This window comes from Pseudorasbora parva, chromosome 10 (assembly GCF_024679245.1).
Source record: "Pseudorasbora parva isolate DD20220531a chromosome 10, ASM2467924v1, whole genome shotgun sequence".
Taxonomy (NCBI): Eukaryota; Metazoa; Chordata; class Actinopteri; order Cypriniformes; family Gobionidae; genus Pseudorasbora; species Pseudorasbora parva.
The window spans coordinates 15605705-15633573 of record NC_090181.1 but is presented as its reverse complement, the minus strand read 5'-3'; the positions used below and the strand labels follow the sequence as shown (position 1 = coordinate 15633573).

The following is a 27869-nucleotide window of genomic DNA, read 5'->3' as shown; positions in this document are numbered from 1 at the left end:
GGCCAAATTGTGCAAAACTGTTTCACTGAATTATGTTGTCTGTTGGTCTGGCTGCTGCACTGTTTCATGAAGAACGTCTACAGCACAAGCGGTGTGAATGCTTTAGTGAATGCGGAAAAAACAATCACTGATTTAAAAAAAAAAAGTAGTCTTTGGGCTGTCAAGCAGGGCTGTTTAAAACATTTGCGCAACATCCTTTTAAACAAAACAAATAAACCACACCCTTTTTGCTGATGTTCAGAGCATATATTCTCAAAAGGCCACGATAGCCCTACACTGGGCATTTGCTAACATGATCTCCCCAGTAACGGATAAGATACTGCGAGAGGCGGTGCACGCGGAGAAATTGCACGTTGTAAATGCAGTGTCAGCGACTCTACGTGGCGATGATGGAATCTGTTGGAAGGCGGAATGTAGAGAGCTCGAGGAGGAGCTGATTTTATCCGGGCCACGAGCCACGACACGTCCACGGAATCCACGTGTAGCCCGTCACTGATGCAAACATACGGGGCTGTGCTGCTCTCATCAGCCGGGGTGGGTTTCATCATGGAGCGACCGCTAACCGCTTCTGCGAGAGGTACAGTCGCATTTCACTTCTAGCATTTCTCTTACATCCTTCCTTTGGTAGTAAAATAAGAGCAGACTTCATTGTCGCAGTGTGTAAGGTGTTGGTGAGACTCGTCATATCGGAAAAAAGCAGTGTTTGATTAATACAGTATATTTAGTTGTTGTATCGTTAGAGTGACTGATTCCTGTAATGGGCGTTTTTGCCTCAGTGATTCATGTATCGTTTCTTTGACTGAATGTGGTGACAGGTGTGCCAAAGCGATCCAGTGGAGCAGTAAATATGATAACAACACGGCTTCTATTCTTCCTCATCCTCCCTTTACTGAGTCTGTGTGCTCCACAAGCTCAGAAAACCCTCAGGTAGGCCTCTAACGTTATGCTAGTGTACTGTACAATACAGTAGCCGACACTGTAACGTTACTGCAATATCCCCAGGCTTTTCTAGCATGGTGATATATCATCAAAAAATATAGCCTGTTATGAAACACATTAAATGGTACCCTTTTCTCATTTAGATGTTATAAAAAAGGAGACAGTGAATACATTTTTTTATTGTTTTTGTACTAGTATATTAGAAAATTTAAATGACAGACAAATCCAATAGACTATCAAATTAATTGTTATTGAATGAATTCAAATCAATTATATTTTATTAATAAATATTCATTAATTCATTTAACTAAATAATTAATGTATATTAGATTTACCATAGCGGATGCATCATTTTGATTAGGATAGACAGATCCAATAGTAAAATGTTGAGAATCAGTATCTTGGCATTAAGATGGCATGAAACATTTGTACATATTTTTTTCTCAACATGGGAAAGAAACCTGGGCCATCTTTCTTCTGATGTTGATGTTTTGTTCTGTTTTTCTAGTGATGACATCCCTGCACCAGACCTCGCTAATCCTTTTGGATCCAGCGAAGAAAACCGCAGGTTATTTCTTTTGATTACATCTCCCTGTACTTCAAACAAGGTAGTACTGATCTAACAAGGTAGTACAGTTGCCCCAAGGTTCAGAGTCCATTTTCAAATCAGAGATAATGCTGAGATTGCCACAGCTGACACACTGAACAATCATTAGCTAAAAAAGGTTGACAAAAAAATAAATGTTTTTTCTGTATAACATCCTGTATAACAGGCTCCTGCAAAGCTACATCAAGAGCAGCCTAAAGGAAGGCCAGACCAGTCCAGAGCTGAACACCAGGGAACAAGGTTAATAGTTCATTATTAACAAGCTCTCGCAATAAACTCCTTTTATTTCCACTACTCCTTTGTGCTTTTCAATTTTGCATAGATTTTCGATTTTCTATTAAGTTAATTCAACTCACCATAGTTCCTGGTGCACTATAGCTACTGATGATAAATTTAAACACTTAGGACAATAAAAATAATTAAGTAAAGTACATTTCTATTCCTTAAAGCACAGCAGACAATCTATGTACATTATGACATTTATACATTATACATAGACAACATTTTATATATATATATATATATATATATATATATATATATATATATATATATATATAGTGAGGAAAATAAGTATTTGAACACCCTGCTATTTTGCAAGTTTTCCCACTTAGAAATCATGGAGGGGTCTGAAATTGTCATCGTAGGTGCATGTTGTCCACTGTGAGAGACATAATCTAAAAAAAATCCAGAAATCACAATGTATGATTTTTTATTTTAACTATTTATTTAAATTTATATATAAATATTGTTGCCTAGCAACGAGGGGGAGAGGACGCGGGCATTGTCTGTTCGCCGCTTCTCCACCCAAAAATCATGTTAACTGTACTGTTTGATTTAGATTTAATTGTATTTTCTTATGACTTTGACTAGTCAAACAGTCAGAGCTACAACTGGGACTGTTGCTGATTGCTGGCAGCTACTGAGAGGACGTTGTTTGCTGTTCGCCGTTTTTCACCGCTTCTGCTGTTTTTGTTTGAATTGTTGCGGTCGCTTCTGGTTTGAAGGACATTTGGTGTTGCTCGCTGCGGTTGCTCTCTCTTCTGGGTGTCGGCTGCTCACTGGTGGTCTCCCTCGGGTTTGAACTGCATGATGGCTGATGTTGCCGGTTAACTTTTGCACTGGCCTAGTGTCATCAGCGTCCGGCGTGATGCTGAGATGATCCGCTTCTCGGCTGCGTCGCTGTTACATCTTGCATTGCGGCAGTGGGCTGGCTTGGACTTCTGCGCCAACCCTGGTGTGTTCACAGAAGTGCCCAGAAAACTTTGCCTCCTGCATGGTGCTGCAGCGATCCCCTCCATCTGGTCTTCAGCTGTGCGTGTTGCGCCTCTGCGATATCATAAGGAGACTGCCGCATTGGGAATATGTAGCAATAGAGCCGTTAGCACTGGGAGAAATGTAAAACATGGAGTGTACCACAGTGTACTGCAGAGCTTACAGAGACTTCCACCATCAGCTGTTTTCTGCTCAGAAAAGCTTTTAACTATGTTTTTTTTGTTTGTTGTTTTTTGTTTTGTTTTTGTCCCTTTTCCATTGTTGCACTTTGAGATTCTTTGGAATGAAAAGTGCATTATAAATAAAATCTATTATTATTTATTATATTTGTATGATACAGCTGCAAATAAGTATTTAAACACCTGTCTATCAGCTAGAATTCTGACCCTCAAAGACCTGTTAGTCTGCCTTTAAAATGTCCACCTCTACTCCATTTATTATCCTAAATTAGATGCACCTGTTTGAGGTCGTTAGCTGCATAAAGACTCCTGTCCACCCCATACAATCTGTAAGAATCCAACTACTAACATGTCCAAGACCAAAGAGCTGTCCAAAGACACTAGAAATAAAATTGTACACCTCCACAAGGCTGGAAAGGGCTATGGGGAAATTGTCAAGCAGCTTGGTGAAAAAAGGTCCACTGTTGGAGCAATCATTTAAAAATGGAAGAAGCTAAACATGACTGTCAATCTCCCTCGAACTGGGGCCCCATGCAAGATCTCACCTCGTGGGGTCTCAATGATCCTAAAAAAAGGTGAGAAATCAGCCCAGAACTACACGGGAGGAGCTGATCAATGACCTAAAAAGAGCTGGGACCACCGTTTCCAAGGTTACTGTTGGTAATATACTAAGATGTCATGGTTTGAAATCATGCATGGCACTGAAGGTTAAACCAGCACATGTCCAGGTCCGTCTTATGTTTGCCAATGACCATTTGGATGATCCAGAGGAGTCATGGGAGAAAGTCATGTGGTCAGATTTAATTCCACTAAACGTGTTTGGATGAAGAAGAATGATGAGTGCCATCCCAAGAACACCATCCCGTTTGTGAAGCATATGGGTGGTAGCATGCTTTGGGGGTGTTTTTCTGCACATGGGACAGGGCGACTGCACTATATTAAGGAGAGGATGAGCATTGAAGATGTGTCAAGGCTGAGTCTTTCAACATGACAATGACCCGAAGCACACAACCAGGATAACCAAGGAGTGACTCTGTAAGAAGCATATCAAGGTTCTGGCATGGCCTAGCCAGTCTCCAAACACTAACCCAATAGAGAATCTTTGGAGGGAACTCAAACTCTGTATTTCTCAGTGACAGGCCAGAAACCTGACTGATCTAGAGAAGATCTGTGTGGAGGAGTGGGCCAAAATCCCTCCTGCAGTGTGTGCAAACCTGGTGAAAAACTACAGGAAACGTTTTACTTCTGTAATTGCAAACAAAGACTACGATACCAAATATTAACACAGATTTTCTCAGGTGTTCAAATACTTATTTGCAGCTGTATTATACAAATAAATAATTTAAAAAATCATCCATTGTGGTTTCTGGATTTTTTTAGAGCCCTCCATGATTTCTAAGTGGGAGAACTTGCAAAATAGCAGGGTGTTCAAATACTTATTTTCCTCACTGTACATATATAGTATTAGTGTGTATTGTGCTTTCCTGTGAAATGCATAAATATATATATATAAATAGCGGAGTCCATGCTTCAAGGTGTCAGGGCTGTTTTGGCAGCAAAAGGGGTACCAACATAAAATTAGGAAGGTTGTAAAAACATGCCTGTTCAGTGTGTATATGTATATATACATGCACATACACAGAGTAATCTTTTTTTATAAAGCTTATTAATGATTTATTCTCGTTGCAGAAGTGTTCTTCCTTTTTTCCTTGTATGACTATGATAGAAGTGGGCAGATGGATGGCCTTGAACTGATGCAACTTCTGACAGATTTCCTGACTTATAATGAAATCATGCCAAAGTCAACAGATTCTGTGAGTGCTGTTTAGGGTTGTCATAACATTCAAAATAATCTCATGAGTTCTTTTAAAACTTGAACTTGTGTACATTTTAGGTTGTATCTTTGGTGGATTACCTACTACAAGCTCAGGATCTAAACCAGGATGGACTTCTGGCTCCTTCAGAGCTCTTATCATCCTCCACAATTGAACATCAGCAAGATGATAGCATTGTTCTCCCTGATCCACCAGCTGACAAGGACTTAAAACAAGATGGAGATTCTGAAACTCACCAGCAAGATGCAGAGGTCAACCAAAAGTCTGAACATGAGGAGACACATGACCCAGCTAAAGAACACACGCAGGCAGAGAAGTTGAACCAGATAGCTGAAGAGCTTGAAGAAAAGCATGACCAGTTGCAGCCTTCAGAAGAACAGGAGCTGCAAGATGGTCATCAGGAACAGAAGAACATGCCAGTCCATCAGGAGCAATCAGAAATGTAATGCTAAATTAAGCATGAAACGCAATATAAGAGACTAATTTGATTTTACACCATATGGCTCAAACTTATACAAGTCAGCCAAACATTGGAAAACGCACACCTGCTGCATATACAGTACCATGACTGATGCATAATTTATTTCTGGATACTAAAAGCTTTTTTGAATGTCCGAAAGCATGCGTTAATGATATTAGCATCATTGTACACAATTTATTGTGACACCACTTTACAAATTACACTCTCCACTACATTGTGGAATCCAGAAACATCTGAATTAGTAACTAACTTTATTTTTGCACTGTTCAAACTATGCAAACTTAGAAAGTAAAGCTTTATTTACTGACAGGTCAATGTCTAATCACAGCCAAGAGCGAATAACCATTTTTAGAGTTTTGTACCCAACTCTAGGCACATTTCTATACAGAAATTTTTTGGACATTAAACGTGACGCTTCAAGGCTGAGCTTTTCATGTTTCTGAAAGATACCTTTACGCTCAAGTTACACAGTGAAGCTCTGTATTGGCCTCAGTTTTGTAAATTTCAATATGTGAAAAGCCACACATGCTGTTAGCATTTTCTACCTAGGTGTAAAGAAAACCATTTTAGGAAAGAAAAAGAAAAAAGATACAAGTGGAAAAACAGTGAGAACAAGTTTGGTTTTAATATTTATTACACTTTAGACAAATGCATTAAAACAAATCATGTAAAAATCATTCACCTTAAAAGCAAATTAAAAAAAAAAAAAACTAAGTCAAACATACTGAAAATGTGGAGACGCATCAAGTTGAGCTAACTTTATAGACTGTGGTCTAAAACTGACTCCAGTGACCTGGACTACACATTTCATTGTGCAAGTCACTTCAATTCAAAATAAACTAACACATCTGATCAGGAGTCCTTGTCTAAAATGACTCAATCATTGATTAACAATTGTTATTGTATCATGGCCACAGAGGATGGCAGTCAGCTTAAAGTCAAAGACATTCAATGTCCACATTTTGAACAGTGCGCTCATTTCGGCCCTTGCCATTTTGTGGTTACATTGGGATTCCAGCAACAATTTCAGATTCAATACCACAGTGGTCTTTGCCTCGGAGAATCTTGAAAAAACCTAAAGTGCCAACAAAAGAAAAAAGGACAAATGAAGCTAACACCTGTGCAGTATAAAATTGGCTGGGTAGCAAACCGCAGACAATAAAAGGAACATGTCTTAATAAATAAGTGACCCTCACCATTATCACCCCAGTCAGTGTTCCAGGAGTTAGCAGCAAGCCAGTAGGGGACACCATTCTCCTCTCCCCAGCCCAGGATCTTAATGGCATGACCACCTAGTGCAGATCCACTCACATGCTGATATACACCTATTTAAAAATAAAATAAATTAAACATAATTATTAACCATTCCTCACTGCATTACAACTCTAGATAGATGCATGAATAGACAAACCAACCAGATTTATACAGCAGGAAGTCCTCATACACTGTGAAGGCTGCCTCTACTGGGCCGTTCTTGTAGAGTTCTTGCATAATGTCATTCTGACTAGCTGGGACACTATAGGAGGTCTTTCCTAGAATGACAGAGTGTTTGTTCAAACAAGTGAACTGTTCAGTTTAGGAAATCTTGCAGCATTTAAAACTCTAAACCAGCAGTTCACAACCAGGCCGAGGCCGACTAGAGGGGCTCAGCAAACGTCGCTGTCCATGTCCAGAAAGCTAATAAAAACAAAAGTAGTCCATGTGTGATATCAGTTGGTTAAGTACGATCTTTTGAAGCTTTTAGCATGGTCTCCTCTTCAGTGTTTGTTTTCAATCCTCAAATAAAAAGATTCAAACGGTTATGAATCAGCGTATTGATTCATGATTCGGCTCGTCAATGTCACGTGATTTCAGTAGTTTGACAAACGAGCCGAATCATGAAACAATACGCCGATTCATAACCTTTTGAATCTTTATTTGAAGATTGCAAACAAACCAGGAAGAGAAGACCATGCTGAATAAAGTCGTAGTTTGTTATTTTTGGACCAAAATGTATTTGATGCTTCAAGAGATTCTAACTAACTGAGGTCACATTGACTACTTTGATGATGGTTTATTACCTTTCTGGACATGGACACTCTCGGACATGGACACTCTCGGACTAAATATAAAATATCTTAAACGGTGTTCTGAAGATGAAAGGTCTTATGGTTGTGGAATGACATTAGGGTGAGTCATTAATGACATCAATTTAATTTGCGTGAACTAACCCTTTAAGTTAAACAAAACTTAAATGTTTTATCAGGTAGAAATAGGTTTAATAATCCTTAACCCCCAACAATTATTATACAAGATAATTATAAAACTCATTGGTTAAGCAGTAGAACAACAACAAAAATATTCTGGAATTAATTATAAAATGCTATTTTTTGTTACTTAAATTTAACTATGAGTCTAGTAATGAGGTTGAAATGTGACTAACTAATTGGTTTACCCCAAAAGGTTCTTACCAAAATGTTTGTCCTGCTTGTAAGAAGGGCTGTAGCCAGGCTCACAGGACTGGTCACAGTTAGGAGTGTCACCACCCTCTCCGGTACAAGGAGGGCGACTGCCATTCACATGATGTTCACAGGGTTCAATGGTGTATGGACGACAGCCTAAAAATAAATCTTGTTAATACACAAACTCTACACTTTTAAAAAAATTGCTCACCCAAGACACTAACCAATATGGGAGTTATAGAGTCCACCGGTGACCAGACCCTCTGTGCTCCAATACTCCCAAGCAGCAGAGGGGTATCCACCATTACATCTGAGAATAAAACAGACAGCATCCAGAACAATTAAAATTAGCATCAAAAAAAAAAAAAAAGCATCAAAAAGCAAGGCTGGACTGCACAACAACTAGCATGGCTCTGCCCTTTATTGGCGTCCGTTTCCCACCATCCGCGTAAAAATTCCCGGTCGAATTACCTACTGCTTTTGACAAACACCAAGGTCGTGTGGTGATGTAATAGCGGTCCAAATCCACCGCTGAGCTTTCAAGATGATCACTTCAAAAGTCACTTTTTGACCACTGCAGATCACCGTAAGGTTGCACTTTGCTGTTATTTGGATGCATTTCTAGACTTGCATTTTAAATGCTGGAAAGTATTTACAAGAGCAATACATTACCGTTCAAACAAACGAAAATAAAAGAACGTAACCATTTGAATTGGGCCGCTTTAGACGGCAGCATTTATCATCATCATACTAAGCATATGACATTTACAGCACACAATCATGTTACGGACCACGTGAGCAACATGTTCCCGATCACAAAATCACCTTCCTACCATGAATAAGCAATCACCGAGGTGGCCTGCACATTTGACAGATTTGTGAGAAACAGGCGAAGGCTGCATGACCTACGTCACAACCAAACGTTAGCGCTTGGTTATGGCAGATCCAGAATGGCTCTGGGCAGATCCAATAGTTTTAAACTTTAGGGTTCCCTCCTTCACAGAAGTAAACATTTGTCAAGGGAGAGTGGCCAGACTATGTACAAATTAAATGTCTGGAAAGACCAGGCAACAACCTTATCCAGGCTGCATATCGGGGCAAAGAGTTGTGCCAAGTCAACGTTAGTTGCTAAAGGGGAGAGAAGAAAAAAAAGAAAAAGACAAAGAAAAAAAAAAAAAGAAAAAAAAAAAAAAAAAAAGCGCCTCACTATGGACTTCAGGCAGTTGAAGACAACCAATTGGTCAGAGGATGAAACCTTTCTGAAATTGAGCAAAAAAAAAAAAAAAAAATTGGCATGAGTTTGTTTGAAACAACCAAAAAGTCTGGTAGTGCGTCACTAAGTGTATGATGCCCAGTTTCTCTGTAATCATTAACAAATTCAGCTAAAGTATATGTATGGTGCCAAAGTAGGTTTAAATTTAAAGGACAACTCGGATGTAAAAAAAAAAAAAAAAAAAAAAAAAAAAAAAAAAAAAAAATCAACCTAGGGTTAATTAACATATGGTTACAGAGTAGATCATTCTCTGGGATGAAAAAGAAGGAAAAAAAAAAAAATGTAAAGCGTTCTCTAAAAACAGATTATAACACTTGTCTATGGGTTACAGTAAGTAAATTTAAATTGCTAGTTAATACCACTAACAAGGCTCAAAATAGCCTCACACTAACAATGAGGGTCCCTACATGCAAACCGAAGCATTGAGAACTTTGTAAGTGTACAAACTGTTTAAAAAGATTCTTAAAGACAGTACATTATGCATATACAAACAGCAGCCAGCTTGGAAAAAAAAAAAAAAAGGCTCAACGAGTTGAGCCACAAACTCTGTGCTAAGTGAGCTGGTCGATAGAAATTAAGCTGGTGAAATCTAATTACATGGACATTTGGGTTTTCTTTGCTCCGTTCAATGCTTTCTTCCAGAAACACCATACCATACAAGATTCCAAGTCACAGTTTATCACTTAGCACAGCATCCGTGGCTCGATGAGACCGGTTTCCAAGATGGCTGCTATCCGCAATTTTAATTAATATTTCACCGGAGTTGTCCTTCAGAGTGTAGTGCATTCCAGCTTTTATTCAAGCAATGGCATTGACTTTGCTCTGTTTAGTTCCTGCATGATTAAAGTCATGTTTTTGTTAAATCGATTGGACCGTTTAAGCTGCCTTTAAATGTCATCCAACAAGCATTAACACACACTTACCCCATGCCACACGAGTCGCAGCAGGTAAGCAGGTCCTGAGAAGAGATCTCCACACTCACTTTGGCATCACTGTGGATACATACCCTGTCAGAGATGGCTTCAGCAGCCCCAAATGCCTGTGTAAAACCATGAAACCATGAGTAAAACCATGCAACACGGATTGCAATCAAATCATATGGTGTGCACCAGAGAGAAGACCTCACCCAGCAAGAACCACAAGAACCCTGGTCTCGGATCTCTTTAAGAGTGGGGCAGTTGGGCCACTGCTCTCTGGCATCAAAGTTAGTGGGGAGCTTCAGGTTAACGGCATATTGTACCCTGGTTAAAAAGAAAGCAAGCCCTGTTATACACTAGAATGTGAAGGCAGAACTGAAAGAAATAAAGTATGAGGAAACCTACATAAGTCACACGACAGTCATATGTACATAATGACTGCAAAGTTAACAAGTTGCACTTCCCCCTTCTAGACACTTATTTTGTACCACACAATTCAGTTGCACTCACATGACAGGGAGTTTGGGTCCTTTCAGAAAAGTCCCACACAACCTCTTCACATAGCTGTAGTCAACATCACGAAAGTTGTGTCCAGCCTACAGGTGAAAACACCAGAGAAACACACAATTTTATATTATTTGCAAGAACCGTATAAAACACTGTATTACAAATTGTCATTCCCAGTCATCCTTGCTAGAATGCAATTTAGAGAATCACATCTTACCTGCCAAGTAGTGTTCGCTTTATTGATATAATTGACCATCTCATGGGACAGGGGAGCGAGGCGAGGTCGAGCCCAGCTAACCGATAGGGCCGAGATCACACACAGGAAAGCCAGCCGCCACATTCTAAAAACCAGAAGACTCCATTAATCCCCCTTTACACAGAAAGGCTTGATATATACTGCTCCTAAAACTTTAGTAACACTTGTAGTTTTACCCATCTTAGATATCATCATTTTGTCTCAAGATGGACACCAGTAGTGTTTCTCTTTTTTTTCTAAGGCATATTTATAAAAGCTACTTAAGTGCCTTAATTGAACCAAGGCCTAATCCTGGCTTAATCCAAGCCATGTCTGTGACACCAGGCCATAGTCACAAACACCAAAAGGAAGTGGCACATCGTTTCACCTGAAGATTGAAGAGCTATTGGATCACTGACTGCCTACAGTAGTGTCATCTTTAAGCTGCAGTCATGCAGAAAATGAAAGCTCTAAAGATTGGATTAAGACATACTCAACCTCTTACTGGTTATGGAACAGAAGGCAAGCAAGACTTTATCATCTTCCCTGGTAAAAGGTTTAGGTTGTAGGCATTTTATTTATAAAGGGGGCATCAGACTCGGTGGTTGGGAACTAAGCCATTTAAAACCGTTAACAAATTATTAGCGATCTAAAAATCCGTAGATGCAGTAAGTCAACGGTCATACAAATCTCATGTTGGGGTTCACTTCCTCTGTCTATAATGACATCAAGTGTGCGTGAGTCAGCGCGATTTACAGGAACAACGCGCAGCCTACTCAGACCCCAAACCCAGAGGTAATCTGGACCGGACGACTAGTCAAAAGCAAGATACGAACACCGTCAAAAGCCAACAATGTGGAGAAGGATGCAAATATATAAAATGGCACATCAGTGAAATTTAAGAGTTTTTATTTCAAGATAAGTTCAGTTAAACTGTCTGATGCTGTTCGTGTTTGAAATATAATAGTGCATCTGTAAGTAAACGAGCAGTGTAATGTCAACTACAGCTAACGTTACTGAAGCGTTCACACGAGTTTAAAGACGAGCTCGGGTTTCTCATAACTTACTTTCGTTTTTAACCGCAGGCCAGGTTTACCTAAAACCAACAATCACCCCATATTTTAAAGGTCATAGGGAGAAGCCATTGAGACCTGACATTTGACAGACGGATGCGGATGAAATCTTTCCCCCCTGATACGATACTTTTGGTATAAGTTATACGATATATCATAACGTTAACGCTACATATAACCTAGGTTATTTCGCAATGACCTTTTGAAATATTTCTTTGGAGCTCAAATTAAAGAAAAATCATCTGGTATCTAATATACCAGTCTTACCTGTCGTTTGTCTGCTGGCAGTTGTGCTCTTAGAAACGTGTCTCGCTCCCCAAAACTTCTTTTGGGCGGAAATAAACAACAGTAGCAGCTGCTGGCTATATAGAGCAACGGCAGATCACGTGATATATCATGTGCTCCGTGGGTCTGCTGACTCTGACATGATCAAATCTGTTTACAGTACTGCTTGTTAATTTAATTTATTTTATATGTAAATGTGATGAATAGTATGAAAGCCAATTTCCACCACATAAGAATAAAATCATGCTTTGATAAATCATGACATAAAAAGTCATAATTATAACATAAAAGTCATGACATCAAGGTTCGATTTTTTTCTGTCATAATGTCTACTTTTTATATCACAAATGACTTTGATATGTCATAATAAATAAAAAAAAAATGTCATAGTTGTGTGCATAGTGTGTGTGTGTGTGTGGGGGGGGGGGGGGTGAAATTGTACATCATCTGAAAGCCGAATAAATTCCTTTGATAAACGTTTGTTAGGATTTGTGGTATAGATCACTATTTGAAAATCTAATCGGGTGACTTAAATAGCTTTTAAAGTATCCCAAATTAAGTCCCTAACAAAGCATATTACTGTAATACATTTTATATGTTTACCGTAGGAAATTTGCTAAATATATCTTCATGGAACATCTTTATCTTTATCTTTACTTAATATCTAGATTTTCATAATGCATAAAAAGCATAATGTATTGTTGGCTATTGCCACAATACCTGTGCGACAAGTTTTATTTGTATTATTATTATGCAAAAGAAGAACAACAATTACACTTATAAAGAACAACAAAACAATATGGTTTACAGACAATACTTCAAAAGTAAGCTATGTAAAGGACTATTACACCAAGAAAGAGTCTTACATGCAGAATTAGAGTTTCTTAACGAGTTTACATACATATCAAAATCTTTCCTGAAGATAACGAATTAGGGAGGTTTTTTTGTTGAAAATGTACATTTATGAATGTAAAATTTAGCACAAAGCAGTAAATTATTAATATAAATTATGGTTTTGTGGACCAGGGTCGCTCGGTGTGTGACGTCACATTGAGCGGCAGAGCGGCAGCCTCCAAAAATTGACCAGAAAGAAGAACTGTGGACTCACTCAAAGCGCACCCCATTTACCGCAGAAGAGTCCTTGGCTTGGATAGCACAAACTTTGAAGAAAGACAGTGTATAGTGCAACGATGCAGAATAGAAAGGGAAGTGCGGTCATGTGGAGTCACGTATGTCTCTACTTTTTTTCAGGAATCATTGTTTTATTGGAGAAAGCGGCACGTAAGTTATTTTCCGTTTAATCATACCTTCCCTAACCACTATCTCTGCTTACTAAACATATTTGGCAACTGCATTGGCATGTGGATGTGGGTTTTGCCTGTTCTGACTTGTTTTATTATGAGTTTTGTTATTGCACAATGCTGCTATGGTTTGACTGCATTTGAGCGCCTTTTTCATGAATGGCGAGCAGGGGGCGTGCTCTGTCACACAGCTGCTTTAAGTTACATCACAGACAGAGCCCGAGAAGATAAAAGTGTGCAATAAAATCTAAATCGTTTTTTGTTTTTCGTTTATATAATCAGTTGTACTGTGCTTCACACACTACCTCTGGATGGGAAAAGAGCTGCTGGCCTGGTTGACGCTCGGTCTGTGCTTGCCTGTCACGGCTGTGCAGTTGCTCAGTCTGAAGTGGTACTTCACTGATGAAGAAAGATCCAAGCCCCCACTCATCCTTGTGCACTGCCTGCATCTGGGCATCTATTACAGGTCAAAACACTATATCATCATCACTAGAGCTGCTTTAAATCAGTTATAAAAAGTGAGGTGGAAAACCATAGTAAATTACTGTACATACTGTATAATCTGGTAAATCCATATAAAAAAAAATACAGTTTAGGTTTAAGTTCTATTTTGCATAACTAAAATGAAGCCTATTTTAAGACCATTACATTTCATTTGCATATGCTTTGTGACACTTAAACATATTTCCCCCACAAATCCGAATTTTTATGTAGATTTCCTCAACTTTGATTACTGAATCAATATGCACCTATGCAAAATTTTATATATATCCCAATCATTTTGTTAATATATATTTATTACTTGAAAGTGCTCATTGTTTCTGCCTTAAATTATTATTTGTATATGTACGTTTATGAAATCCATTACTTGGACACAGCCACCGCTGATAACTAATTACTCTAAATTGTAATGTAGAGTCATGCATTAAATGTGAATTTAATTACCATAATACAGTATTCTTGTACTATATTACATTAATACAATGATATTTTAAGTTATTTAACCATAAATAAAACAAATACTATAGCATGTTATTTTTCAGTATGATAATACAACAGTATTGATAATGAAATGTCAAGGTAAAAACATCTTAATAGTCTTAAAATGTGACGACAAAGGGTAAAGTGATTTATAATGTTTCAAAAGATTTATATTTCAAACATTCTATCCATCAATTAATCCTGAAAAAATAGGTTTCCACTAAAATATAAAGCAACACAGTGTTTTTTTTAACATTGAACATTATAAGAAATATTTCTTGAGCATCAAATCAGCATATTAGAATGATTTCTGATGGATCATGTGACACTGAAGACTGGAGTAATGATGCTGAAAATTCAGCTAATAATATTTCACAGTATTACTGTTTTTACTGAATGTTTAATCTCAAACTTTTGGGCAGTAGTGCAATTTCCTATTCTTTATTTTTTTATGTGTGGGTGAAATATGACTTGCATGTTCGTGACAGGTGGATTGTGTGTATGTTTTATATTTGCAGGTTATGGAGCTGCATGAAGTCTCAAGGTGGGCAGCTGAAGTTTGGTGCGTTACTAATGCAGCAGGCTGATGTGTCTGCTCTGTGTCTGATCGAGGCCTTGACGCTCAGCCTGCCTCAAAGTCTACTGCAGACCTACAGTTTGTTCACCCTTCACCCCGGCTTTCTTTCACCAGGTATTTGATTTCCCGTTGACACGAACAGAACTAGCTTCACGTCAACAGTTTTCTGTGGCGGTAATTAAATAAGTCAGTGGTCATGATTGAATGAGTCAGTGAAAAATAAAAAAAAGTTAAAAACACTATCTGGTATGCATATCTAAAGTGTTTATGGAAACATCATTCTTACTGTGCACACTAAATCCATTTCATAGGGTGTGTTCGCCCTAGTTTGGTTCTCTTGGTTCAAACCAAAAAAGAAAATAATTTAGTCCTGGTTCGATTAGCATTTGCACTGTCATTTCTAACACTGAACCTAAAGATTCAAATAAAACAAAAGGGACAGTTTGATATGACAACTTCTATGACAATGACATAGAGCCGAGTGGGGCACAACCTAACACATTTTGACTTTCTCATTTTGTCTATGTACAATGTCTAGTGCAATTATGTGGTTTTCTTTCATTAATACAGTGTATAGCTTTTTCTTGATTTCCCACTAAATGAATGGAAATGTGACAACATGCCCCCGAGGGGGAGTACATTGCAACATGTGAAGGGCACATTGTAACATGACCATATGACAGCTTTAAAAAAAAAAACACACACAAACTGTAATGGACAACACGTCTGTGATGAGAGGAACCAGGTATCCTTGAGCATTCTGTTCTTTTAGGGTCTCATCTTCTGGCATCACATTCTGTTTTTGGTTTGTTCATTGGTTTTGTCTTCGGTCTGTGTTGCATTCATATTTCAGTCGAAGCAAGGTTATTTTTCGTAAATTAAAGTGATTTATCAAAAAAAACAAAAAAAATGAAACTGAAAAAGATGAAAGTGTCAAAATAAATGAAAGCAGTTACTGAAAAACAAACTATATAATTATATAAATAAATAAAAATCTTAAAAATATGAGCTGTTCAAGGAAACACCTGTAGATGGCGTATCATGAACATGAGTTTAGCTAAGGGAGAGAGACAGAGCAGTTAAAAGGGCAATGTGATTGTCATAATCAGGAATAAGGGACTAATCAATACATAATTTCACTGAAAGCAGAGAGGGTAATGTACCCACCTGTCAGCACAGTATCACCGAATTACATGCACACTTATTCAAATGAACCGAGTTCACACCAAAGTTTGTTTTAATCAAGCCAAACCTGCCAAGTGTGAACATACACTTTGTCACAGAATGTATTAATAACTGTTTATTCCCTGAACGTCTTTTTACAGTGGTCTTATGCGTCGGCCTGAGCCTGCTGAATGTGTCCTGGTTTCTGGTCCTGTTCAGCCGTTCATGCTTTCTGCTCCGTCCTGGTCACCTTCACATGACTCCTGCTGCGATGCTGTGCCAGCTCATATGGAGAGGGGGCATGCTGGGTGCCAGGGTGGCCAGCCTCATGTTCTTCTGCTGTACCTTTCACTGGTGGTTCTCTGGAGTCGTGGGTGAGTCAAACCTTGTGTTTTGCGTAGACAAGTCTTTACACACAAAAGCCTTCACAGTTAGTTTGCGTGACAGTCTCGAGGGCTTTAAGGTAATTTGTCATTGCCCAACTCTTACCTGGAAAAGGATGATTTGTTAATAAATGGCTGCTTTGTGATAGTCTTTTTAAATCCCTGTTCAGGTTTCCACTGGCTCATTATGGCATTCTGGCAAGTGTCCCAGCAGACAGACATCTGCATTAACCGGAGTTCCTGGCGTCTCTTCAACTTCATCTTAGGGGCACTGCACATTTTCCTGTTCCTTAATGTTAAAGATGGTCCCTCGCGGTACCGCATGACTGGGTTCTATTTGGTAGGTTTCTCTGTACAGCAGTGTTATTTTACTATTATTTATATCTTATTATAGTATTTATTAAATATAGTTTGAATTAAATTTTATTAGTTATGATTTTAATTTTAGCATTTAGTAATGTGATAAGCTTTTATAATTTTTATTAATTGATTTCAGTTTTAGTATTTAATTTTAATATTTTGTTCAATTTAATATATATATATATATATATATATATATATATATATATATATATATATATATATATATATATGAACACAGAGCAGTGTTTTATTAATTTTATTAACAAAACACTGCTCCTCTGTCAGTAATCAATGTGAATGGGATGGGGAAATCAGCAAAATATTGTAACATCTTTCTGAATATTTGGAAAACTGGAAGTGTGTGTGAAATGCTGCAAGGCTGTGTTGACTTTTATGCTGATTTCACGTTAGATGTAGTGAATATTCTCTCAAGAAAATGGCTTTGTTAGCATTTTATTCTTAACAAACAGTTATTGTTTATGGATTTCAAAGACCATTGATACACATCTTCTTTCTGTTTTGTAGTTAATGTTGCTGGAGAACACATTCCTTCTGCTTCTGGCATCAGACTCGCTCAGTGGGCCTTCATGGGACAGCATGAGTATTCCTGTGGCTGTCTTATGCAGCTTCTTTATCGGTAAACCTAAGGATACACTGATATTTAAAAAAAATGATCATTATTTTCATGTTATGGCCAATAACCTTTAAATTGCCATTGTTAAAATATTATACTATTTTGTCTAAATAAATTAAAAATAAGACACTAAAAACTAAAATCAGTTCTTTAAAATGCTACAAGCGGATTTAGCATCAAAACCTTATAATGTAAAGTATGAAAAAAATTTTTTTTTGAGATTTAATAAAGATTACTTTTAACATTGTTATTAAATTAATGTTTTTAAAGTTTAGATGACAGCAAGGTGATCTGAATGGAAAAATAAGGGAAATGAGCATGCAATTAAATATCCAATACAGATATTGATAAAGGCTTTCTTTTGTAATGTTGCTGTTTGAGAATGAAAAAGATCTGCAAAGTTACAAAGCACAAAGTCCACTCAAAAGGGAGTTATTCTCTATATCAGTAAGCATGTTACTGAACTTCATGAAACGGCACAATTGTAGTATTGAATTTTCTTCTGTAAAAGTACAAATCACAGTATTCGCCATTTAAATAATTCCCAGCCAAGGCATGTGCAAAAAAGAGGATGATACCTGGTTGTATAGTACAAGTACAAATCACAGTATTCACCATTTAAATAATTCCCGCCCAAGGCATGTGCAAAAAAGAGGATGATTCCTGGTTGTATTAAAGGGATGGTTCACCCAAAAATGAAAATTTTGTGTTTAATGCTGCCTTCACGTGCTATCGGAATTATCGTAAATACGAGTTTTCGAGGTAAAAATTGCACATGAACGCCCTTTGATGTCATGTTTACCACTGGGAAGTTCGGAAATAATTTTGATATCCAAGTTCCCGAGATGGATGTGGCATAACCGTTAAAAATGGCAGATGGGAGACGAATTTCTGCTGTGGCAGGTGTTGTATTAGTTTTTTCCCCACAACAATTTCATTGTCTTGTCTTGTCGTTAAAGTAGTACATATTTACATAAATTAATAATCATTTGAAGCATATTGTGTATTTTAAACACATCGAAAATCGCATCTAGTTGACATTCATTCCAGAATAGTGAGCAAGCTGACTATCTAGATAGTGTTGTAAAAGTAGCTATACAATAGGATCATGTATGGCTGAAAACTATTGCCATTTTAGTCTTTAAGCAGCCTTTATTGTCTACATTATGCCTTTATTGTGAATGTGATTACAAACAATATGCTTTTGTGTTGTGCTGCTATGTTTGCCAAGGATTCTGTGATTTTCTGGGACCTGGAAATGACTTAAATGGTTATAGTTTTAAAATAACATTTTCCAAAGACACACAAAAGTATGAACCTGGCGTCCTCCATTCTTTCCGACAGCAAAGCACCTGAACACAACAAGCTCATAATCACGACTTCTGAAGTGGGAAGAAGGAAACTTCCAATAGCACGTGAAGGCAGCATAATTACTCACCATTATGTCATTCCAAACCTGTAAGACCTTTGTTTATATTTGGAACACACTGGTTTCTAAATGATTCCAGCCATAGGCAGCAATGTCATTTAAATTTTCAAAGCCCAAAAAGGCAAGAAAGACATTGTTAAAAAAATCCATGTTACTACAGTGGTTCAACCTTAATGTTATGAAGCAATGAGAATACTTTTTGTGCACAAAACCCCCCAGAAATAACAACTTTATTCAACAATCTCTTCTCTTCAACGTCATTCTTGTGCGCTATTCGTGTGGTAAACACAGTCCAGAATGCGTCACGGTGCTCAAATGAACAGCTTCGGGCAATGGTGAACTGGCATTCTGATGTAGAAGCTGGAAGCACTGGGCTGTGTTTAATACTGTAGTCACATGGACTAACGATGTCTTTACTACCTCTCTGGGCCTTGAAAGTTGCAATGATGTTGCTGCCTACGGAGGGGTCTGATTTCATCAAAAATATCTTAATTTGTGTTATGAAGATGAACAAACGTCTCAAAGGTGCACTATGTAGTATTTTTGCAGTAAAATATATCCAAAAACCACTAGGCCTGTGTTAAATATTTTGTTCAGTTGAGTACCTACAATATCCCAAATGTTTCCAACTATTTGTAAATTGTGAGAAAATTGCTATTTTAACTAAGGACCGGGGCGTTTTAGCATAGCGTCTGAGGAAGTCGCCTGTCGATTGCGTCATATCTGCGCTACCCTCGGTTTAGGGTTTTATTTGGCAGGAGCGCTTTACTCTTAGCAGTGTGAACAAGTGAATGCACGAAGTAATGTCATAACATCATTTTCAACACACTTAAATGTATCTAATATAATAAACAGAGCTGCATTACCTCATAATCATAACCGGAAGAGCGGAAATAGTGCAGACGCCCGGCGAATATGTCCCGTCCCATCATGATAAAAGTCCCGGTGCTCGCGAGGCAGGTATTTGTGTAACAATCACTCCAGCAGCCGTGCTCAGCTCCACAACACTCGGCCCTGCTCTGCTTCACACTACAGTAACGTAATAACCGCATGCATGAACGTGATTTCTGCCCGAGTCCTATTTTCCACTGGCTGTGAGGTGTACATTTTGGTCCAAAAATAACAAAAACTACGACTTTATTCAGCATTCTTTTCTCTTCCTTGTTTGTGTTCAATCCTCAAATAAAGATTTAAACAGTTGTGAATCAGCGGATTGATTCACGATTCGGATCGCGTCCCAAACTTCTGAAATCACGTGACACTGGCGATCCAATTCACTGATTCATAACCGTTTTTCAGTAAAACTAAAAATGTCCTTTGATTAAAAGTTATTACTCCCTTACTTGTGTGTGATGTCATCAACGTCAGCCCTATAACGACAGAGGTGCAACAATATTACTACGGTTTCGGGGAAACAGTCTAGTTGGTTAGTTTCTTCAACGATCCATAATACGCAATTGTTGATCGTTGCACCCCAGAGCATCACTGGCAGCCTGGAATGTGAAAATTAACACTCAAGCATGAAAAAATATTCTAATAGACCCTAAAAACAAAGACTTTGAAAGTGCATAATAGGTCCCTTTTAATAGGTCTTCTGATAGCCAATATGATATCACTATTTGGCATTTCTAGAAATCACTTTTTCTAAAAAAAAAAAAAACTGACATGGTGTAATGCAACTTGTTGCAAATTACAATCATAATGTTCTCTGTTCTCTCTAGGTGTCATTTTTCTTGTTCTTTACTACCGATTTCTTCATCCAAAATCCACTGAGATCCTCCAGAGTCTGAGACTCCAAATGAGCTTGACATCTATTGACAGAACAATGGATGGAGATTGCAAGAATGCAACACTTGCATCCTCCACACACAACCATGGCACTTTCTCAGTGACCGATGTTGCTCCTGTGAAGCATGCAGGAGGCTGTTCTGTTCAGCCTCTAGAGGGCGGCTGGCACCATCATCATATTTTAATACACCTGGCTCTCAAAACTGGAAACACAGACAAGATCCACTGCCTGTATGGAGACAGAGGGCTTTCAGTCTTCCTGGGGAATGATGATGCACCCGACACAGACTCCGAAGGGAACCGTTGTAAGCAGCCACCAGTGGAAGCAGGTGAACGATCTGAAAGCTGTCCAGTTGAAAACAGAGAGGGATTTTTTGGTGCTGAAGTGGGACAGCAGTCTCCAGAGAAGGGTGCGGTGTATAACACCTGTCCCGCAGACTGCAGTAGTACTGTTTACTTCAGTGCCGAACCACACTCCTCCTATAGTGTCGACGATTCTACCTTAGATAAAGAGAATATGGCTGTGATTAGTCCCATTATAAATGGAGCTCCACTGATTTTGACTGCTAAACAGCTGTTAAACAGGAATCCATGCTATACCTCAACTCCAATAGCAGACCTCAAATCAATGCACAGAACAAGTCCTCGATTAGCAGGGGCTCGAAGACAGGTACATTTTTAATATCAAAACAGCCATACCATAAAAACATGATTAATACTTAGGATAAAACTAGTAAACATTACCTGTTTATTTTTAGCACTATAACCACTATATAAGCTGCCAGTTATCTTAATCTGCAGTTTGTTACCATTAGTTATAAGCTTGATGAATCAAAATCGGTTTACATTTATTATTAAGTTACATTGACTGATTTTACTTGCTGCTCTTTTTTGTGTTTTACCATGTTTGATACATTTCTATCAAACATTGTATTCTTATATAATTTTATATTTCATGTATATTTTATTTTGTCTTGTTTTATCTATATTTTATCAGGTACATGTGTAAAGAAAATACACTTTATTTAATTGTATTTTTTGTTAATCTGTTGAAAAAAAGATTTTCTAGTTTAGTGTCATTATAATATGTTTGGCCCTGAGTATTTATCAATTTTATTTTATATTAACATTTAAATAATGAGTCAATACATCATTAATAGGTTGCCCAAAACGTGTTTTGTCTTATGTTAAGCCTATTATTTTAAGTGTTTAATATCGGTTTATATATTTGACATGGCGGGGTACTATTGATATGATCCGCCGCCGCTCCATATCTCTCCTGAGAGCTCATCTTTACGAACTAAAGCACCGCGACATCATTCCAATATGCGCAGGTCAGAGAGGACCTGTCCATCAAAAGCTCTTTATCCAATCAGAGTAGATTACTGTTAAGCCTGCCCCCGCGAGAGGTTTGTGTCAAAAGAGAAAACGAAAAACTGAGAAAGGTAAGCGAAATCTTTGGCAATGCATTCACGATCCACGATTTGCGAAAACATTTTAAAAAATGAAGCATACTGAATATCCTGTTACATTTGTGTGACTGAGTTCATTTGTTTCATTTTCAATGTGTTTTTCTTCTTTTGTAATGGGATATTTTTGATAGTTTCTGAAAAAGTTTTGTTCAGTTTTACTGAGACAAAGGTAATTCCATACACGTGTCCCAATAAAAGGGGTCTAGCAACGGCCCTGTAGCTAACATTATAGCTACGTTACAACGTCTTCAGCTCAGCCTGAGATTACTTTCTTACTGGTTTATCGCTTAATCCTACACTGTAAAAAATTATTTAGAAAAAAAGTTACCTGGTTGCTTAAAATTGAGTTCATTGAAATTAAAATTGAGTTAATACAATGAACATTTTTTTTGAGATTCGACAACCTTTATTAAAATATTTTGTAAGCATATTGGGTAATTGTGTGTGTTTTATTTCTGATGATGCAGTGAAACATGCCAAATAGTGCTATTTTCATGATTTATCAAAAAAAATTTATTTGGTTCAGCAGATACAATACTATTTTGAGTTTCTATTTATTAAACATATTTCCTTCATTGTATCAACTCAAATTTTTAATTTCAATAAACTCCAAATTAAGGCAACCAGGTTACTTACTTTTTTAAGTTAAACCAACAACAACAACAAAAACTTTAAAAAAAAATAAAATATTTTTTTATTTTTTTATTTTTTACAGTGTAGCAGTCGCAGAGCCGAAATGCAACCAAAACAACCAAAACATTCTTCCGCAACATGCAAGACGTTTTTTAACGGTCAGAAGTCATGTGTATTTTTACGGATATATTTTTTTAATTTGTGCTTTTTTATAATTTCATATTTGTTTTCATTTTAGTAAAAATGGAAATTGCCCTATGATTTAAGCCATCCTATGTGTATTGAAAATTCGTCTGTCAGACGAATACAATTGGAGCTTCCAATGGCAGTGAAAGGGAGTAACAAATTTAAAGCCCTAAAAAGTGCATCGATTTCGCTATTTTCGTGAGTCTGGTTATTTATGTACCTATTCTTTCTCAGTTATTTCTGTCCATATACAGATTGTCCATTACATGTCTTAATATGGGAATACAAATCTTTTAAATGTAGATATTGGGTCATCATAACACCTGTTCTTCTCATCAGACAGCAGAGGGCAGTAATACAGTCAGTAAGGGTTTGAATACAGACATTCAGAATGTGGTTACAAAAGCATTGGCAAAGGTTTTAAAAGCTTCACTTTTTATTTTATGGAAAGGTGAACAGGCTGGATCCACAGACAAACTTTTGGCACATTATTCCTCCGTTAACACATTCAAAACGACCGAGCTAAAAAAACAGATGCAAATTTCTTTTCTAATAAATCCATATATTCTTATAAAATTAAAATATGTTTTGAATCATACTGAAACAGTGTTGAATGAGACGGTGGAAGCATGTGAGCCTCTTTGTATTGAAATGCTGCATGTGTTGAACACCAAGGGGTGAAATAAGGATAGGGACATATTTGATGACATTTCTGGACCATAGATCCTCAACTGTGCTCATGCACAGATGGCTTTTAACTATTGCACCTTGTTGAAAATTCATACTGTCTTGATTCCTGTGAAAAATACAGTACCAATAAAGGTGATTGTCTTCCATGTATAATTAATACTTGTTGAAAAAGGCCAACACTGTAAAAAGGAAAAGATTGTTACATGTCTCTTAGTTCTCCAACTTGAGTATCTTTTTCTTTTTACAGTGAATTTTTTCCAAAATGAAGGCACAGACAATCATTTTGTTTTGTCAGTTGATAAAATATCTCACAAACAAGAAATCCTTCACAGAGGTCATGAAAACCCTGAGCTCCAAGACAAAGCTTTTGTATAATAAAAGTGTTTGAAACAGAAAGTAATTTTGCTTAAATAAAAAAATTACATCCAACTAAAGGTTAAGATCTTAATCAAATTAAGTGTCTGAATTGTCCAATGTTCATGTGACCAAACCTAATTTCAGACAAAATTCTTTCCAATTAAAAATATTCCAATAACAATATTCCAAGCATAGTCAAAAAAGCTCAAGCATATTATGTTTTATAATTCATGGTGAATTCTTCTTTAAAACAAGTTTTCATAAAGGTGCACTCAGTAATTTTCCCTCATAAATGTTTTGCATATCAAGAAAACAAATATGCCAGCACTTAATTAATAGCACTTAGCAAAGAAATTAAACCACGAAGATGAAGTCAACAGTCAAATCAGTAACTTGTGGCATTTAAAAATTATTTGAATATTTTATTTCAATCCTTAAAGAAGCTCTTAAAGGACAACTCCGGTGAGAAATGAACCTAGGGGTAATTAACAGATGGTTACCGAGTAGATCGTTCTCTGGGATGCGTTTTCATGAAAATCGAATGTAAAGAGTTTTATCTTTAAAAACAGATTAGCTCATAACGCTTGTCTATGGTGAAATTAAATCGCTAGTTAATACCACTAACAAGGCTAAAAATAGCCTCGCACTAACACGGTAGCATAATGAGGGTCCCTACACTGTAAAAATATTGTTGGTTTAACTTTAAAAAGTAAGTAACCTGGTTGCCTTAATTTTGAGTTAATTGAAGTTAAAAATTTGAGTTGATACAATGAAGGAAATTAGTTTAATAAATAGAAACTCAAAATATTGTATTTGAACCACATAAAAAATATGATAAATCATGAAAATAGCAAGTTTCACTGCATCTTCACACACACAAAAAAAATACACAATTACCCAATATGCTTACAAAATCTTTTAATAATATTTGAATAAAGGTTATCGATTCTCAAAAATGTTCATCGTATTAACTCAAATTTTTTATTTCAATGAACTCAAAATTTTCAGGCAACCAGGTAACTAATTTTTCCATTTTTTTTACAGTGTACATGCAAACCAAAGGATTGAGAACTTTGTAAGTGTACAAACAGTTTAATAAGAAGATACTTTATAAAGATGGTAGGCTCCATGTTCACGGACAGGCACCATCTTGGAAAACAGTCTTGACGAGTCGAGCCACGAGCGCTGTACTAAGAGATGAACTGTGACTTGGAATCTCACATGGTCCGTTGTTTCCGGAAGAAAACACTGAACGCAACAGAGAAAATAAATAAATAAAAATAAAAATGTCCATGTAATTAGATTTCACAAACTTAATTAACTAGCGATTTAATTTCACTTACCCTGTGCCCCATAGACAAGCGTTATAAGCTAATCTGTTTTTAGAGATAAAACTCTTTACATTCGATTTTCATGAAAACGCATCCCAGAGAACGATCTACTCGTAACCATCTGTTAATTACCCCTAGGTTCATTTCTCACCGGAGTTGTCCTTTAAAGGGGGGGTGAAACACTCAGTTTCAGTCAGTGTCATGTCAATCTTGAGTACCTATAGAGTAGCATTGCATCCTGCATATCTCCGAAAAGTTTTTATTTTTTTAATAATTATATAAGAAAGATGCGCTGTTCCGAGTCTTTCCGAAAAAAGCCGAGCGGGTGGGGGCGTGTCGTGTGAGCGGAGCTAAATAATGACGTGTGCAGCAGCGCGCTGTGTGTTGAGTCGAGCATCATCCCTAACAGCGGGAAAAAAACTTTATTCAAAATAAAAATATGGCTTTTAATCAGATACAGCCATACATCTATGATCCGGAATCAGACCCAGAGGCTGCAGTTGAACAGGAGCAGCAGCAAAAACGACTAGAGCAGGACGTCTCTATGTGGTAAGTTACAAGTTATACACTAACTATATAATATGCTTAGCGGCTTGTGTTATTTACATATTTATACTTGAATTATATCGTCGTATTTTTGTCTTTGAAGGTGTACATGTGGGAAGTGCAGTTGTGCACGTGTGTGTGTGTGTGTGTGTTTACGCGTGGTTTGTGTAGACAGTAAGCGGACTAAAAGCAGTCTCACTCACCCTTCTAACGTTGGGACTGCTCCATCCTTCAGCATTAGGCGATTGGGAAAATTCGGCGTCGAGCTGGGCCTTGTTTATGAAACAGTCGGCACCGAAATGCAGCGAACAGATATAAACATTCGCGCAACTCAGTTGCTGATCCGGAAAAGCAAATTACATCCACTGTTGCCTTAACGCGGGGTTTTTGGCGAATCTGTGCAGGACTGTCTTGGTCTGGCAACCAAAAACCCACTTTTTTGGTGACATTGTTATGTGCTATGTGTAATTGTCACCTGTCCAGCATCCTACAAGCCCCGCTTTGATGGGCGTAGGCTGTTGCTTTCGCTCTCTCCCTCGCTCTCTCTCACGCGCTTCCGGTAGAATTGTCCGTAAGGCCCATACAAGGAAATTCCGCCCCCATTAACGTCAAAGGGGACGCATGATCTCAAAAAACTTGCCGAAACTTATGACTAACCGGAAGTAGTATTTTTGACAAAGAAATACTCCCATCAAACGTCCACCTTAACTTTTGAAACTTTGTCTATGTTTAGTATGGGATTCCAAGTCTTTAACAGTGTAAAAAGATCAGTATGCATGAAACAGCATTTCACCCCCCCTTTAATTCAGTGTGTGATGATGCTTGGATTTATTAAATTTGAGTTTAAATAAAGATAATTCCTGTTTTAATATTTTAAGAATTTTAATACAGGCTAAAGGTTAAACCGTAAATGGATAATTATTACCCATTTCTGCGTTGTCATCATCAGTAACTAAAAACGTTGCTTTTTCATCCATGCCACTTGGTGTCAGTATCACATAGCCTATATGGTTAGTATAAAATGATTAACGGCGCAACATAAACAAAAAAATACACTGAGTGCACCTTTAAAAACACAAGTGCCAGTGCAGAAGAGATGTTCCTACAAACGTCTTCGCTCATGTCTCAGTCCCTTACTGTATCCTACAAAGGTGTAATAGCATTAGCTATTGTGTTGTTCAGTATATCTACAAAGACTTCAATAGTAGCGGTTCAGGCTGCGTGTGCCTGGCATGTCCGGCTGGCCATTCATCCAGATCTCCCGTATAATCCGCTCGCGTTCCTCCAATCGTTGCGCACGCTCCAGCTCTTCGGCAGAGGTAAACACATTACCGAGCGTCCGTTCAAAACGCCGGTGGCGACGTGCTGACAGGTCAGAGGCATTTTCCCAGTCCGAATCGCTGTCGCTCGTGTCACTGGTGCTCTCCACTGTCTTTACTGTTTTCCTAGGCGCTTGTTGCCTTTTGCAGTCGGTTCGACAGGAGATCTGCACCACTAATGCGATGAGAGTGAGAGCCAGTCCCAAACACACTCCACACACAAAATACAATGCCGCCCGTTCCGGGTGATCTGCAGAAAAGACAAGGTTAGACAAATTTGCATTTGTTAAGTGTAATCTATTGTGTTTAGATCGATTAAAGTCAAAAATGCAGTTTATGCCTCTATGATATTTTTCTAAGATATTTTTACATTTTTGAAAGCATAAAGTATAAATTTTGAGTGGTTTAACTGTCTTGATAATAGAGAAAAATGCCATTTAAAATTAGGTAAAATATTAAACTCTTCAAATGATTTGGCATAACCTTTTATCATTACATACCTTTCTGTTAATGTTAAATAATTTGTGGTTTTATTTTGTTGAAATATTGTGATGAATATAAAAATAAAATAAAAATTCTCCATCAAATCAAAGTTATGTGGTGCAACCAAGCGGCAGCCAATACGCAAGTAATTTAAACTGCAATTCATTGACTGGTTACTAGGGCTT

At 37.5% G+C, this 27869-nt stretch overlaps 4 protein-coding genes across 5 annotated transcripts in view; 2 read left to right on the top strand and 2 right to left on the bottom strand.

Moving 5' to 3' along the window:
• The first annotated feature begins 531 nt into the window (after nt 1-531).
• On the top strand, nt 532-6174 carry cgref1 (cell growth regulator with EF-hand domain 1). The gene is made up of 6 exons (XM_067455296.1): nt 532-577; nt 816-927; nt 1448-1507; nt 1713-1786; nt 4690-4814; nt 4895-6174. Exons 1-6 carry the CDS (start codon nt 547-549, stop codon nt 5279-5281), a joined length of 789 nt encoding a protein of 262 aa, XP_067311397.1. The 5' UTR covers nt 532-546; the 3' UTR covers nt 5282-6174.
• ctsba (cathepsin Ba) lies at nt 5923-12168 on the bottom strand. Its single transcript, XM_067455297.1, has 10 exons — nt 12030-12168; nt 10672-10795; nt 10458-10543; nt 10157-10271; nt 9954-10069; nt 7982-8067; nt 7767-7913; nt 6732-6848; nt 6513-6641; nt 5923-6391 (listed from the first exon to the last, which is right to left on the bottom strand). The coding sequence occupies exons 2-10, from the start codon at nt 10792-10794 to the stop codon at nt 6318-6320; spliced, it is 993 nt and encodes a 330-aa protein (XP_067311398.1). The 5' UTR covers nt 10795; nt 12030-12168; the 3' UTR covers nt 5923-6317.
• A 975-nt stretch (nt 12169-13143) lies between these two features.
• On the top strand, nt 13144-22150 carry xkr5b (XK related 5b). The gene is made up of 7 exons (XM_067454561.1): nt 13144-13328; nt 13631-13814; nt 14848-15020; nt 16232-16444; nt 16624-16793; nt 17342-17453; nt 20601-22150. The coding sequence occupies exons 1-7, from the start codon at nt 13238-13240 to the stop codon at nt 21347-21349; spliced, it is 1692 nt and encodes a 563-aa protein (XP_067310662.1). The 5' UTR covers nt 13144-13237; the 3' UTR covers nt 21350-22150.
• eva1a (eva-1 homolog A (C. elegans)) overlaps nt 21101-27869 on the bottom strand; it is a 24653-nt gene continuing 17884 nt past the window's right edge. The window contains exons 4-5 of one of the 2 annotated variants that reach the window (XR_010907914.1): nt 26086-27451; nt 21101-21168 (exon numbers count right to left, since the gene is read on the bottom strand). Coding sequence is in view for 1 of the 2 variants with exons in the window: in XM_067454562.1 (XP_067310663.1) it covers nt 27081-27451 (371 nt within the window). In the remaining variant the exon portion in view is untranslated. Of the gene's footprint in view, nt 21169-25987; nt 27452-27869 lie in introns of those variants that run through there. The other variant, XM_067454562.1, reaches the window with a different exon arrangement.

What these genes read in the sequence shown, in the direction of transcription:
- xkr5b (XM_067454561.1), top strand. Translation starts at nt 13,238, where the DNA reads ATGCAGAATAGAAAGGGAAGTGCGGTCATGTGGAGTCACGTATGTCTC. An exon ending in CATCTGGGCATCTATTACAG is followed by an intron (nt 13,815 to 14,847) that starts GTCAAAACACTA and finishes TTATATTTGCAG; the next exon opens with GTTATGGAGCTGCATGAAGT. An exon ending in CCCCGGCTTTCTTTCACCAG is followed by an intron (nt 15,021 to 16,231) that starts GTATTTGATTTC and finishes GTCTTTTTACAG; the next exon opens with TGGTCTTATGCGTCGGCCTG.
- ctsba (XM_067455297.1), bottom strand. Translation starts at nt 10,794, where the DNA reads ATGTGGCGGCTGGCTTTCCTGTGTGTGATCTCGGCCCTATCGGTTAGC. An exon ending in AAGCGAACACTACTTGGCAG is followed by an intron (nt 10,544 to 10,671) that starts GTAAGATGTGAT and finishes TTTCACCTGTAG; the next exon opens with GCTGGACACAACTTTCGTGA. An exon ending in TGCGACTCGTGTGGCATGGG is followed by an intron (nt 8,068 to 9,953) that starts GTAAGTGTGTGT and finishes TTTTATTCTCAG; the next exon opens with ATGTAATGGTGGATACCCCT.
- cgref1 (XM_067455296.1), top strand. Translation starts at nt 547, where the DNA reads ATGGAGCGACCGCTAACCGCTTCTGCGAGAG. An exon ending in GCTAACCGCTTCTGCGAGAG is followed by an intron (nt 578 to 815) that starts GTACAGTCGCAT and finishes ATGTGGTGACAG; the next exon opens with GTGTGCCAAAGCGATCCAGT. An exon ending in TCCAGCGAAGAAAACCGCAG is followed by an intron (nt 1,508 to 1,712) that starts GTTATTTCTTTT and finishes CCTGTATAACAG; the next exon opens with GCTCCTGCAAAGCTACATCA.